The 13,411-nt window shown below is 39.9% G+C and overlaps 2 protein-coding genes across 7 annotated transcripts in view; both read right to left on the bottom strand.

Annotated features, from left to right (window-relative positions):
* Positions 1 to 4,869, bottom strand: part of vps35l (VPS35 endosomal protein sorting factor like) — a 29,685-nt gene extending 24,816 nt beyond the window's left edge. The window contains exons 1-7 of one of the 2 annotated variants that reach the window (XR_014201192.1): positions 4,576 to 4,869; positions 4,051 to 4,150; positions 3,470 to 3,646; positions 2,562 to 2,678; positions 2,452 to 2,476; positions 1,667 to 1,743; positions 1,453 to 1,581 (exon numbers count right to left, since the gene is read on the bottom strand). Coding sequence is in view for 1 of the 2 variants with exons in the window: in XM_082152262.1 (XP_082008388.1) it covers positions 1,453 to 1,581; positions 1,667 to 1,743; positions 2,452 to 2,476; positions 2,562 to 2,678; positions 3,470 to 3,646; positions 4,051 to 4,150; positions 4,576 to 4,592 (642 nt within the window). In the remaining variant the exon portion in view is untranslated. The remainder of the gene's footprint in view (positions 1 to 1,452; positions 1,582 to 1,666; positions 1,744 to 2,451; positions 2,477 to 2,561; positions 2,679 to 3,469; positions 3,647 to 4,050; positions 4,151 to 4,575) is intronic. The other variant, XM_082152262.1, reaches the window with a different exon arrangement.
* A 5,260-nt stretch (positions 4,870 to 10,129) lies between these two features.
* Positions 10,130 to 13,411, bottom strand: part of raraa (retinoic acid receptor, alpha a) — a 197,207-nt gene continuing 193,925 nt past the window's right edge. For all 5 annotated transcript variants that reach the window (XM_082152276.1, XM_082152275.1, XM_082152277.1 and 2 more), the window contains 3 exons: positions 12,943 to 13,147; positions 11,214 to 11,372; positions 10,130 to 11,107 (listed from right to left, as the gene is read on the bottom strand). In XM_082152276.1, the coding sequence (XP_082008402.1) occupies positions 10,905 to 11,107; positions 11,214 to 11,372; positions 12,943 to 13,147 (567 nt within the window). In that variant the 3' untranslated portion in view covers positions 10,130 to 10,904. The remainder of the gene's footprint in view (positions 11,108 to 11,213; positions 11,373 to 12,942; positions 13,148 to 13,411) is intronic.

Raw genomic sequence — 13,411 nt, 5'->3', positions numbered from 1 at the left:
ATGGGATACGTGCGATTTTTCCTCAGGTGAGCCTCATAAGCCCTGAGTCTCCTCCAGCACTGACGATGTCATCGCCAGAGTTGCCACCGGCAGCTTTCGCGCTTGGCTAGGTGCCTCCATGTGCATGGTTCCCCCTCTGGGCGACCCCCACATGTGTATTTCCACTGTAAGCCTCTCTGAGCTTGTGTCTTTCCCTTGGCAAGCCACCTTGCCACCCCTGGGGTTGAAATATTCCACCTGCGGCTGGATACCCCAGTGTTTCTCCATATGCAGCCCTCCGGGGTCATATGTGTATTCCAAGTCCCCCCCTTTGGGTTGGGCATGTTTGCATATTTCCACTGAGATATGCTTCCCAGTGTACCTTGGTTTAATCCTGTGTTAAGTAGGAGTCCTTCGTCCGTGCCAGTCTCACGACAGGGAGCTCACACTTACGCAGGGCACTGGAAGACAGTCGGGAGGAGGCGTGATTACACTGGGAACCCCATTCGTCGTCATCCGACGTAACTCGGAGTGACAACGAAAGGGAACGTCTCGGTTACGTATGTAACCCTCGTTCCCTGAGTAGGGAACGGAGACGTTACGTCTCCCTGCCACTTCCGCTGTACCGCTGGAACGCCTGAGTTCAGTCTCGGCTCCTCAGCGAAGACATATCTGCATGTTGCAGCGTACTTCCTTATATACCCCTAGGGTGGGGCGGAGTTACGCTATGCAAATTCCGCAGACCCATGGCATTTCTTTGCCATTGGCTCGTTTTATATACTCAAAGTTGATAGGCTTTCTAAGCGAAACCCCATTCGTCGTCATCCGACGTAACGTCTCCGTTCCCTACTCAGGGAACGAGGGTTACATACGTAACCGAGACGTTTCCTACGCTGGGATCCTTCTGAAGTCTGTACAGAGACGCAAACGAGCAGCTTAAATTGGACACGACAAAGCAAATGTTCTTTCACTCTTCCATTTGTCCTGTTGATGACAGACTCAAGAGTGTGGATACATCAGAAAGAGAATATGCATCTGTATACTGTATCCAGTGTAGACAGCGTCAGTGATTATAATGGGTTCTATTTTCTTTTGACACATCACAACGCTCACATCCAGTGTAGGCAAATGTCAGCCATTATGCCATTGAATGCCAGTGGGCGGGGCCTATTGTGTGATGATGTATTATTGTTAACTATTCGTCAATGTCTTGCTCTGGAGGCAGTCATATGCAAATGTTTTGGCCCGTGTGACATCACATATCCCGCGAAACGAGCCATTTTTGGTGCTTGATTTAAAAAATGCTTTGTTTATAATGAGGAAGTTTTAAGCTATGAAACTCTTAGGATGTTTAATAGTTCAAAGACCTCTTATATGTCATATGATCAAGGCAAATTTGATTTCTCATGTCATGGCTCCTTTAAAATGTCATTTGAGTGTGCACTGTTGGTTTGGTGTTCACCGTCCTCACACCTGGATGACGATTTTCAGGGCTTTGACTTTCTGGTCTGAACCCCAGGCCTCCTTCAGAGACTGGTTGAGCTCTTCAATGCGGTTCACATAGTCCTGCTGGGACAGGTTCAACAGCTCCCTCTGTGAGCCCTGAGCACACACAATACACACAGCACATTCATAAACACGTCTAGCAAAGACATTAAAGCAAAAGGCTTCTCCGGATGAGACCCACCTCCTCTAGGTCGTCCAGCTCCTCCAGACGAGTGCGCACCTTCTCTGACACGGCTGAGCTGGGACTGGATGCTTTACCTTAACACAAGTCAAACTATTAAATGTGTAAAAAATATTGTACAGTATGTTGCTGATACCACTGTTATGTGATATGTTAGTATCTCAGCACTGCGACACACTGCGAGCCGCAACCATAAGTGCATCAACGATTTCCACGCGTTTCCACTCGAGAGAAAAATAATAATAAATAAATAAATATCACACCCTGCGTCAGCAAAAATCGCACCGTGTACGGCCGGCTTAAGTCAGTACTGAATTTATATTTGCTAAGTATTTTATAGCGGTTGCAACAGTTGTTTTTCTGTCAGGTACCACTCCTGAATTATTTATTAAAAATGCAATAAACTAGATTATTCGTTGATTATTCGTTGATTATTCATTTGAAAATGAATGTCAATCCTAAATTATTTACAAAATAAATAATAATAATAATAATAATAATAATAATTAATTATATTTAAACTTAATTAATAATAATAACAATAATGATAATAATTGATTGATTGATTTAGAAATGTAAAAATTTATGTCAGGTACCAATCCTCAATAATTTATAAAAAAAAAAAAAAAAAAAAATTTTTAAATTAAATTAAATTCATTGACTTTGACGAGGGTTAATTAATGAGGATTTGACTTTGAGCTGTCAAGCCACCTGGAATAACAACAACTAGAACAGCTACAAACCAAGCACAAATAAAAAAGAGTCTTCAAAACCGATGAACTCACTCTTGTCTGAACCCATGAAGAGGTTCTGTAAGAGAAATAAAAGCTTCATTAATGTCTGTCAAAAGTGAAAACTCACAGGATGAGTCAGAGCTGTAAACTGATGCACCTACTATAGAGAGTTTCTCAGTGGTGGTGAATCTAGACAGGATTTCTCCACGTTTAGATGACCACGGCTCAAAGTCTAAGCCAACTTCCTCCTCCTTCTCCAGCCGTTTCCGCCCCAACTCCTAAAACAAAATAGTAAAAAGTGAATAAGACCATATCTATCAAACGTTTGATGTGTGTTCACAGACACATCATTATTTTGTATATTTTTTTATTTAGAATTGTAAAGTTATATTAACAAACACAAAAGCATAAAACAGTAACGTAGGACAACCGAAGCCACATTTACATACAAAAAAAACAACAACATCTGGATTGCTTCAGTTAGTAAATAATATACAAAATAATTATTGAAAATATAAACATAAATGACAATATTCAGTTGTTTTATAGATCAGATAATTCACCACTGGAGAAGAAAAAATTGAAATGGAACAGCCGCATAATTTTAACGATCAACAGATAATGGGACTATTTCCAATATACAAACATATTATATATACAATCATATAAATTCCAATTTATGTACAAATATAAAGGTGCAGTAACCGATTTCTGAGAAACACTGTTGATATTTGAAATCAACCCAAAAACAAACCCTTCATTGCTCTGCCTCAAAATGCACAAACACAAAGCATGAGTGGATGTCTCTTTAAACTACAGAAGCTGCTCAAAGACATCAGCCGTGTGTGGAACAACCTGATGGGCTTCATGTCGCTGGCAAACCGCACTCCTGATGTGAGCTCACTGGACTTATCCTCCTGGTAGTACTGTAAGTACTATGGTATTTCCATCCGATACTACCACTACACAAGTGCTTTTTTATAGGGGTGCAAGTGCACATTATGATTTTAATAATACTCCTACTGGTGTGTGTATGTGTGTGTATGTGTGTGAGGTTTGTGAATTTTACCCCAGCAGAGATGCTGTGTGGGAGAGTTGGGGTCTCAGATGCCGCAGCGAAGAGAGACAGTGGGTCGGTCCCATCCAGCATTGAGCTGAGTGGATCCAGAACCACAGAACTAGAGGAAGAAGATGTAGACGAGGTGCTGCCTTTCCGCCCCCCACGCCGAGATTTAGAATCTGTCACCTGAAAAGAAGACAGTTATTTACCAAACTTATGACTGAAATAACTTGTTCATGAAGTTACTTTTGGCCAATGCATTTTACAATTCACTTATTACACATTCAGCCTTTTCTGAGCAACCAGAGTTTTGGTGTTTTGGTCAAGAATACACTGAAGCATTATTATTATTACACAGCAGCATTATTAGACTTCAGTCAATGGCTTGTGTAGAACAGACAGGTAAGATAATAGAAATGAAAAGAAAATGTATATATGGAATTATTTAAACAATATACAAACAAAATTCCAAAGTATTGATGATCAACATACTCAAACGCTGTTTACTCAAAGAGGACTAAACCTGTAATAATAAGCGAACAGTGTTATTTTAAATAAAACATGAGTATTTATGAGAACTGTGGATGTACCGTGATGGCTTTGAGTGGATGATAGTCACTGAACTCCACTGCTGAACGCTCCAAACGACACCCCTGCCATTCACTCTCATATTTACGGCCCCGAGAGTGCCTGTGCAAAACACACATAAAGCTGTCATATTGAAAATCATATCAATGCTAGATGTGACTGAAGTACAATAAATTGTGCAAAAGGTAGATTGTGTTTCTGGACATATCACCATAATAGCATTGATGTGTTTGATTGATGGACATAATGACCAGAACGTGGTGTTATCGTGGTACAAATACAATACCATAATATTCTTTGCATTAGCTTTAAGTACTGTCTATGTGTACTCACTCAGTATCATGGTAGTATCAAAATTACATCACTGTGCTGTCATAACACTACACCTCCCTCTAGTCTACAGTAATGTTTAATCGCTAGTACAGATATATTACAATGTGCATATTCTTCATTATTCCTCTATTCATTAATTTTACGTCGCGAGTTTGATAGCGTCAAAAACGTTTTAAAATGTAAACATTTCTTACCACTGAACTGCAGCCATCTTCAAGCAGTGTCATGTGATGCCGAAGTGTTAGAGATAAGAGTCTTCTGTCATAATAAAAGTCACCACGTACTCAAAGTTATTTATCTGTATGAGGCTGATGTATTTCGCAGTAAAAAGGTACATTTCAACGAGAGAGAGAGAGTAATAATAATAATAACAACAACAACATACAGCACACATACATCTCACGTCTACTTTGTGTGCATGTTTTCATCTGAAATATATTTTAGAGCATTTTGTCATCTGCAAAATGTATCTAAAATGTTTCCTGATGTTAAATAAACGGTTAGGAAATTTCTTTAAAATGTGAATTATTTTCTATGTAAATCTACTTTCATTAAATCAAAATGGACAATTCTTGTATTGCCGCATTTATCCATATCATTATTTAATATATTTATTCATTCATGCGTCCTCGTAATCTTTAATCAAAATAACTTACTCTTCCACTTGCAGACACATCTCTTCTCTTCTCTGATGATGTGTTTACTAGCATGAGGGGCGGGACAACCTGTCACTCACATGTCATCACAGCAATTCGGTTGCTAAGTCGTGACGTAACCACTCTCCGATAATACTCTTTCCGGGTCCAAAGTCCAGGTCCTCTCTACCTACCTACCGCTTTCGCTAGTGTTTTGGTTATTATTGAGTGTTTTTACAATGCCGCAGTGCTGTGTCCCGTGTCCCGAGCTAACTCACTTCAATCTCGTAAATCTTCTTTTTCATTGATGCCTGGACTCTACCCTTAATTATGCCACCTGAGTGATGAGCTACACTAACCACTCTGTTGGTGTTAAAGGAATTTAAACCCTTTTTGACCGTCAAAGGTGCCTCACTAAGAAGGACGTGATCGTAAATAAATGTACAGGTTCCACCATTGTTATTTCTGGACGAGAGGAGTGCTTGGACCCGGAAAAGGCTAAACGTCACGCGTGACGTCAGACTTAACAATCGGATAGCAAACCACAACAACCCAATGAATGATCCAATCAATTCCCAATGGACAAAATCAAAGTCCCGCCCTACATTTTTCCTTCTTCGAGAAGGGGATTCACTTAGATGCACGACACAATATGGAAGAAAAGACTATCGCAACCTCTGTTTCATGTCAACTTTCAAGAGGACTTTATTTGAAAAGCAAAATTGTTTATACAAGCATCTTTTAACAATCTTGGAGATTTAAGTTACTGTATGTGTGCTCAGGTTTAAACCTCAAGCATCCTTCCTAAGAGATCTCATGCCTGAAGGCATATCTGCTTAAGTCTTAAATTAATTTTTAAAAAGGCAGAATTTAAGACAGAAACAATGAGCTCATTGAAGTAATGAATACATGTTAACAAATGATTAGGATATATAGAACATTTTGCATTAGTGCATGTTGTTTCAGAGTTTGCTTCATTTGAAGTCCTTGCAGGAGTTGGAGTCCTCCGAGTCATCTCTTCACAGGTGTTGGGGCATCTGAAGAATGGAACAATGCAGAATTGATTAAAAAGTACATTTCTATTCAGTATGTGGAACAACAGCAAATCCTCAGCTGTCTAAGTGAAGCAAAGCTTCAAGATTTGTATCTTTTATGTCTGTTAGCTTTGAAGCGTACTAGTGATGGGCGCTTTCGAAACATGCTTAGTGAAGCTTTTAAACTTTTGCGAATCATTTGCTTCAAACCAGTGATTCGGAGCTCGTATCAAACTGCAAAAGTCACATGATTTCAGTAAACACGGCTTCATTACGTCTTGAAGTCTTGAAACATTTCGAAATATAAAAAAATGTCAATGGTTAACTACTAGGGGCCATCTCTGTGAACCCATGAACCAGTGTCTGTATTTTTTTTCTGATCTCAGATAAATTTGATCAAATATGACAATATTATAAAGATACTAAATATTTTATATTTAATTAGATAATTTGTTAATTTCGTTTAATAGATTGCACCTTCAATAAAACATTTTGCAATTGGTTTGTCATGGTGATTTTAGAGCTGCATGTACATTGTTCTGACTAGCAGGCGTCAGCAGCGTGTGGATTTTCAAGCACTTTGAAACAGTGAATATCATTTTTCGAAGCGATTGTTCAATTGATTGAAAGTTTCAAAAAGCTTTGTTTCTCTAATCACTAAAGCTAACATCTATTTGTTAGTGTACACTTAAATTTGACTAACTTGTAGTAGATACTGACACTTACAGTAACATTTATAGTCACAGACCAAAAATAGTAAGGGTTCTCATGAGGGGCTTTCACACTGGAGGAACGTTTTCATAGTTCCTATAACTATTGGCAGAAGTACCCACTTTTTGATTTAGATAGCGCCTTCCCAAGGACCAGGTTAGCAAAGTATAAAAAAGAGCTGGTCAGAAGAGCGCACAGCCTGTGTTTGATCAATGTATCTGCATAAAAATCAAACAGGGCACAAAGAATGAAGTCTGTCTTCGTCCGAGTCAATAGAGAGGTTTGACAGGGCAGGCAGCTCAAACGAGAGCGCACTAGACGCTCCTGACACAACCTTAGGCGTAATTAACAAAGGTTAGTTGTTGTGGGAAGAAGGAGCCGGGAACTTGCGAACGTTCAACTGCGGTTTTATAAGACGGCATCCTTAGATCCAAAGATTCTAGTGGCTTAAATGAAGGTTATCACACAGACAATCAGGTCCCATGACGACACCACTGATTTTGTATCTGGCCTAAGAAGCTGAGCCCCTTTAAGGAATCGAATAGCAAGAAGGTGTGCCCTCACAAGCCGAAATGGACACCAAATACACTTTCAACGTGGAATAGGAGCGACCTTCCTCCAACAATTCCTGCAAAAAAGTCAGTATCCCCGCAATTGGGGACTGATACGGGGATAAAGACCTTCGCCTGTGTAACGGAGGACAGCTAATAGTTGCTGTGCGAGTAAACCTCACTCCTCTGCAGTCTTTAACCTCCTTGTTAGAGCGCTTGACTCTCATGCCGGAGACCCGGGTTCGAGGCCCGCACAGAGCGGTGCGAGTAGGACCCGGGTAGAGGGGTTGCATTGGTGCCGTGACCCAGATGGGAGTGAGGTTTATGGGGGTGAGTGTAACGGAGGCCAGCTAGTAGTCTCTGTGCGAGTAAAACTTCACTCCTCTGATCTCAATAGGCGCTCTAGCAACAGATGCTAGAGGCTGCAGTCTTTAGCCTCCTTGTTAGAGCGCCTGACTCTCACGCCGGAGACCTGGGTTCGAGGCCCGCACAGAGCAGGGCAAGTAGGACCGGGGTGGAGGTGGTTAAATTGGTGCCGTGACCCAGATGGGAGTGAGGTTTAGGGGGGGTGAGTGTAACAGAGGCCAGCTAGTAGTCGCTGTGCGAGTAAAACCTCACTTCTCTGATCTCAATAGGCGCTCTAGCGACAGACGCTAGAGGCTGCAGTCTGACTCTCATGCTGGAGACCCGGGTTCGAGGCCCGCGCAGAGCGGGGCAAGTAGGACCAGGGTGGAGGGGTTACACCTGCACCAAGCTCCAAATATGCGCTACTTCAATGCACAAAGCCCCCTTGTCGATGGTGCCCTATTACTCTGTATTGTGGCCACGACATTGATTGGGAGCCCCACTGCTATAAGATTCTCCCTCTCAGCGGGTAGGCCCATAGAAACCACAACACCGGCCGAGGGACAGCAGGTTCCTGCATAAGGGAAGACACCATGGTGTCCCTGACTGCAATGTCATGATGCTTGCTGGTCAGCGAACACATGATATGCATATGAGGGCGGACCCTTCTTTACCGACCCTGCCTATTGTATAGGCTGTCTGTGTGTCTGCCCGGATCCCCAAGCACTGGGCTTATGAATGTGGTGTTATGGTGTTCTAGTAGCACAGCGAAGAGCTGAAGAATGAGGGAAATTATGCAAGCAACCGTATTTGTGGGCAGGTATAGAAGGACCCCCCACGTAAGCATGCGTCATTGGCCTTTTATGCGTGAATAAATGGCTGCATCCGAAAACCTAGCCAGCTGACTTGTTGCTTCGCTGCCCTGTCAGGCTATGACTTAGCAGGCAGCGTTTATGCATGAAGATACCTCACAAAACTGATTTCAGACAGACTTCTGAGGTAGCGTCACGATTTAATGATCGATAACAAAACAGAGAGAGAGCTTTGGTGACAACCAATTGAATATTGAATTACTACAGTAATAACTTCTTGCTAGAAATGTCATCAAAAGTGGGAGAAGTTGGTCAAAATGTACACTTTACACACAAACTGACCACCAACCTCAAATTTCAGACGCCATCTTTATTTTTTAGCTCAACGGTCAGGGAATGGAACACACAGGATTGTGGGATATCAAATGCAGCGAAGGATCCATCTATGCTGCCTTCAAAAATCAATCAGATGAAATTATCTCAGGAGACAAGATGTGGCATCATCATTGGATTTGGACGTGCCTTGTTACCTTCCTACCTTGGTATCCTGCTTGCAGAGGCAGCATTTTTCAATTTTCAGACGCAGCCAATGTGTCTTCAGCCAATGGCGCGACATCCCATAGTCATGTGTTGTACTGAGTGAATCGACTGAAAGGGATTACCTTTTGGGGGTACTAAATCAGCTCCTACTTAAGAGAAGGGTCGAACCCAGCACAATATTAGAAACTGCCAGTGATTTAAGAAAGCATTCGCCATTTTTAAAATGCAGTGTAAACACACAGTTTATAGTCTATATATTTACTCCATAAATTTTGCCTATATATTTACTCCAAGAACATGGAACAATAGATAGACTGAAGCCAAAGTCCAGGCACTTCTCAACCTTTATGCTAAAAAGGAAATCCAACATGTCTTTGAAGGAAACAAGTGAAACATGATTATGTATTTCTGCTCAGCTAGCGACATTGGACATCAACCACACGGCAAATGCTATAACACTTTTTCGTGTGCCGTTTACTCTCTTTGTATTAGAGTTCTAATAACGTATTAGATAGAAATGTTAAACAGATCATAAACTAATGAAGATGGAGAATGGTGAGCACTTAGTTGAGTGCTAAGGCTCTTGCATTCTCAGAGCTGTCAAAACAAAAGTCCACTGTGCCATCAAAATAAAAGTCCTGTACAACAACCAGAGCAGCAGGACGTACAGCAAGTAAGCACTTACGCCACTTCAGAGTTCCAACTGGCGGTGCAAATTCAACCAGGAAAATGCCCCTTGTAAAAAATTTATTTCTCGGAGGACAAGTACTTATGGCTGTGTACTACTTTTTGTCCAATGAAATACTCTCTAGAATGAAGGCCCCAATATACTTAAAGCAAAGTTGAAAATTTAAAGAACGAACTGGTGTGGCATAATTTCAAACAAAATCTGTCCAAAAGTGTTTTTGTAGTCAGCGCAAACTTTTTGGAAAACTTTTATATTGTATACATTTTTTGACATGGAAATCTTTTTAGGTTCATTTGTTAACTCAGTTCGACAAGGCCAGACACAAGAAAAACAGAAGGCTATACTACTGCACAAATTTTTAAAGGGAAAACTCCTGTTTACCCCTGAGTGAAGAATGAAGAACAACTTTGCAGAGAACTTTGAGAAATCTCATTGATGCAAGAACCTTTTCGGTAATTTATTTCTGAAATATTAAGCAAAACACAGTGTAATAAAATATGGTATGAAATGAATCCTTGAGGTATTTGCTAGTAGCTTAAAGACAAGAGCAAGAAGAACACATTACACAAATTGTTTGTTGCGACCATTTTTATATCTTCTGTGCACAATTTTGTGAGTGAAAATTAATAATCTTTTCAATGTTTTTTTTTTCTCAATGAAAAACATCATCATCAGTCTGAAATAAAACAATTCACTCTTTGCCCTTTCATAGGCATAAAGAGGAAAAAGTGAGGAAATACATTTGCATCTTTACATCAAGTCCATGTTTCATTCAGTTCTCAATCACAATCATTCCATGTCTTCTCTGTATATATTTATATATATTTTTTTTTTAGTTTGTAGGAAATCAGTCTCTGGTCATTGGAAACAGAAGTCCCAGGCCATAAGAATCGGAAACAGAAGAAAAGGTCCTTTAACTCCTTCTATATGTTTGTCCATTCATTCTTGCACTTTTTTGTCTTCACCCTCCAGCGGTCTTCCTCCCTTCATCCAAAGGGAAATCGAGGAGGAATACAATCACAGTCTGATCTGAGGAAAGAAAACAACAAAATTCCAGCGACACACCTTTGATTCCCCCTTTAATCTCTGAGGAACACGGGGCAGAGGGGCGGCAATATGAGCGCGTGCTTTTGAACGTTTCTGCTGTCGTGTCGCGGAGGGCACACAGTAGTCGATAAGTGGCTGGCGATGACGGCAATGATGGTTGTCATGGCGACTGCGTGGGTGGGCTGCTCTGGGCGGAGCTTGGAGAAAGGGAGGGGCTACAACTGCCTGGAGGGGCTCCGGCGGCCCGTGAACTGACCCCGCCTGAGGAACTCTCCAAACCCTCAGAGTTCTCCAACATCTCCTGAATGAGAGGAGGCATGGAGCCAGGAATCTCCATCTTCAGGGTGATCACACGTTCTGCCCCTGAGAGAGATGAAAAATGTATTTAGTTTTCAAGTAGTCACACATGTGTTTTTCTTATAGTCTAGGAAAACAAAAGAGTAGGATTATGCGAGTGAATTTGACTCACCCTTGGCACTGATGCTCCTCAGGTCGGTAATCTTCATCAGCATCTTGGGAAACATGTGAGGTTTGTGCGGCCTCCTGTTCCTCACGTAGATCTTCAGTGCTTCCAGAAGCGGTTCCTGCAGAACATCCACCTTATCGGCTTCTTCCAGGTCCTGCCGATCTGCACAAACCATTCATATTCAGCTCACAGGATGTGGTATGAGAGCTTATATCACAAATTCAGCAAATATTGGAGATGGTGAATCTCATGAAACCTGTGAAAAATGTTCAGGGCTGCGTTTCCCTAAAGCATCGAAATCCGAAGTAGATCATAGAACAATTGATACCAATGGTTTCTAAGATCAACTTAGCTCACGAGGCTTTTGGGAAACGCAGCCCAGGTCACTTTCAACCCAATATCAAAAGAAAAAAAAGATAAAACGTGCCTAATGCCGTTTGATTTTTTGCATTGTGACATTACCTATATAGCACTCAATAGCATTTTCTCCAACAAACATGAATGAAAAAATAAATAAATCAAAACAACAACAACAACAACAACAAAAAAACTAGAAAATATGAATATTAAAGAATACATTATATGATACCTTTATGCTGTTATATTACTGAAATAGCGAAATATCTATAAAATCGTTTTAGTATGTATTTTACAGCCTTTAATTATGATCATTTTAAGAGACAAATATTTTTACTGTAAAAATAAATTTAATAATGTTACATTTAATATTTTAAAATATTATGTAAAAATATTTATTGTATACTACTGTTATATATTATTATTGTAAAGCCTTTAATTATTATGATTTTAGTGTAAAATATTCTTTACTTTAAATGAATGCATTTAAATGGAACAAGTTTTTTTTAATGCAAAACCATTTCGTTAACACTTTACTTAAAGCCTTTATGTGTAATGCATTATAAATGTATTCATAATGTATTCTTCATAAACAATTGTAATCAAAGTTAAAATGCATTATATTTGCAGATTCATTGTTACATCTGAAATTGATTGTTTGTCATGTGTTTTGATGCATTATACTTTCTAAAGTTGTGTTCAACGAATAGATTAGTATTATAATGTATAATAACTGTGGTTACAAATATCCATGAGACCATGCAATGCCTTATAAGGTGCATTACAAGGCATAATTAATGCATTAAAAATACTTTTATAATGCCTTCTATATAAAGTTTCTAGTTAAATATGACCTGGACATGTTTACATGAGATTCACGCTTTTAAACAACCTCATTTCTTTTTTCATACACATTATTTCTCTGAACAACATGAGTGCAATACCACCATCACACACTGTGTGGCACTAGAGGTCCATGTATCAAAAGACATGAGACACTTGGTATGTTTGGAATAGCCAATATATATATATATATATATATATATATATATATATATATATATATATATATATATATATAAAATCAAAAAGACCTATTATATTTGTCAAACTAGAACAATGTACCATACCACTGTTTTAAATATTTATAATTGCAGGTCTACTGTTTAAAAAAAGGTATACAGTATTTAGGGTACCCTTATCTGGGGTCTAGGATCACTGATATTAAAACACAATTATATGTAAATATAACAGTCTATTTAACAGGTGTAAAACTGTAAGTCAGAATACAGTGTGTGTGTGTGTGTGTGTGTGTGTGTGTGTGTGTGTGTGTGTGTGTGTGTGTGTGTGTGTGTGTGTGTGTGTGTGTGTATACCTCCGCACAGCAGGCATATAGCACTGAGCAGTCCCGTCTCTGCGTCATCCATCTCTAGCGGTATTAGCTGACTGGCGAAGGCGAACACCAGGTCTGTTAGCGGACCGAAGCCAGCGTTGTGCATCTGCGTTCGGTTCAGCGTTAACCCGTCAGAGAAAGTCATGGTGTCTTGCTCAGGCGTGTAGCGGGTACAGATCCTCAAAATCTAAAAGCAGTGAAACAGAGAGGAGACGTGTTGGACTTAACTCTGCATATTAAACTGGGATGAGGGAAATTCTAAAGTGGTGGATAGTGGAGAAAGTGCATGGATCAACCTTTGTGAAAAAGTAGTGCACTTTTGCATACTTTTAAAAAGAGTACTTATTGTGGAAATAAATCAGATACTTTAAACGAATGTAATGTTTTCAGACATTAATTGCATGTTATTTACAATAAGGCACTACCAGAACAATAAAGTATTATACCAATA

The sequence above is a fragment of the Leuciscus leuciscus genome (genome assembly GCF_965113295.1).
Source record: "Leuciscus leuciscus genome assembly, chromosome: 21".
Taxonomy (NCBI): domain Eukaryota; kingdom Metazoa; phylum Chordata; class Actinopteri; order Cypriniformes; family Leuciscidae; genus Leuciscus; species Leuciscus leuciscus.
Note: the sequence above shows the minus strand (reverse complement) of the source record. Positions and strands in the feature narration are given on the sequence as shown.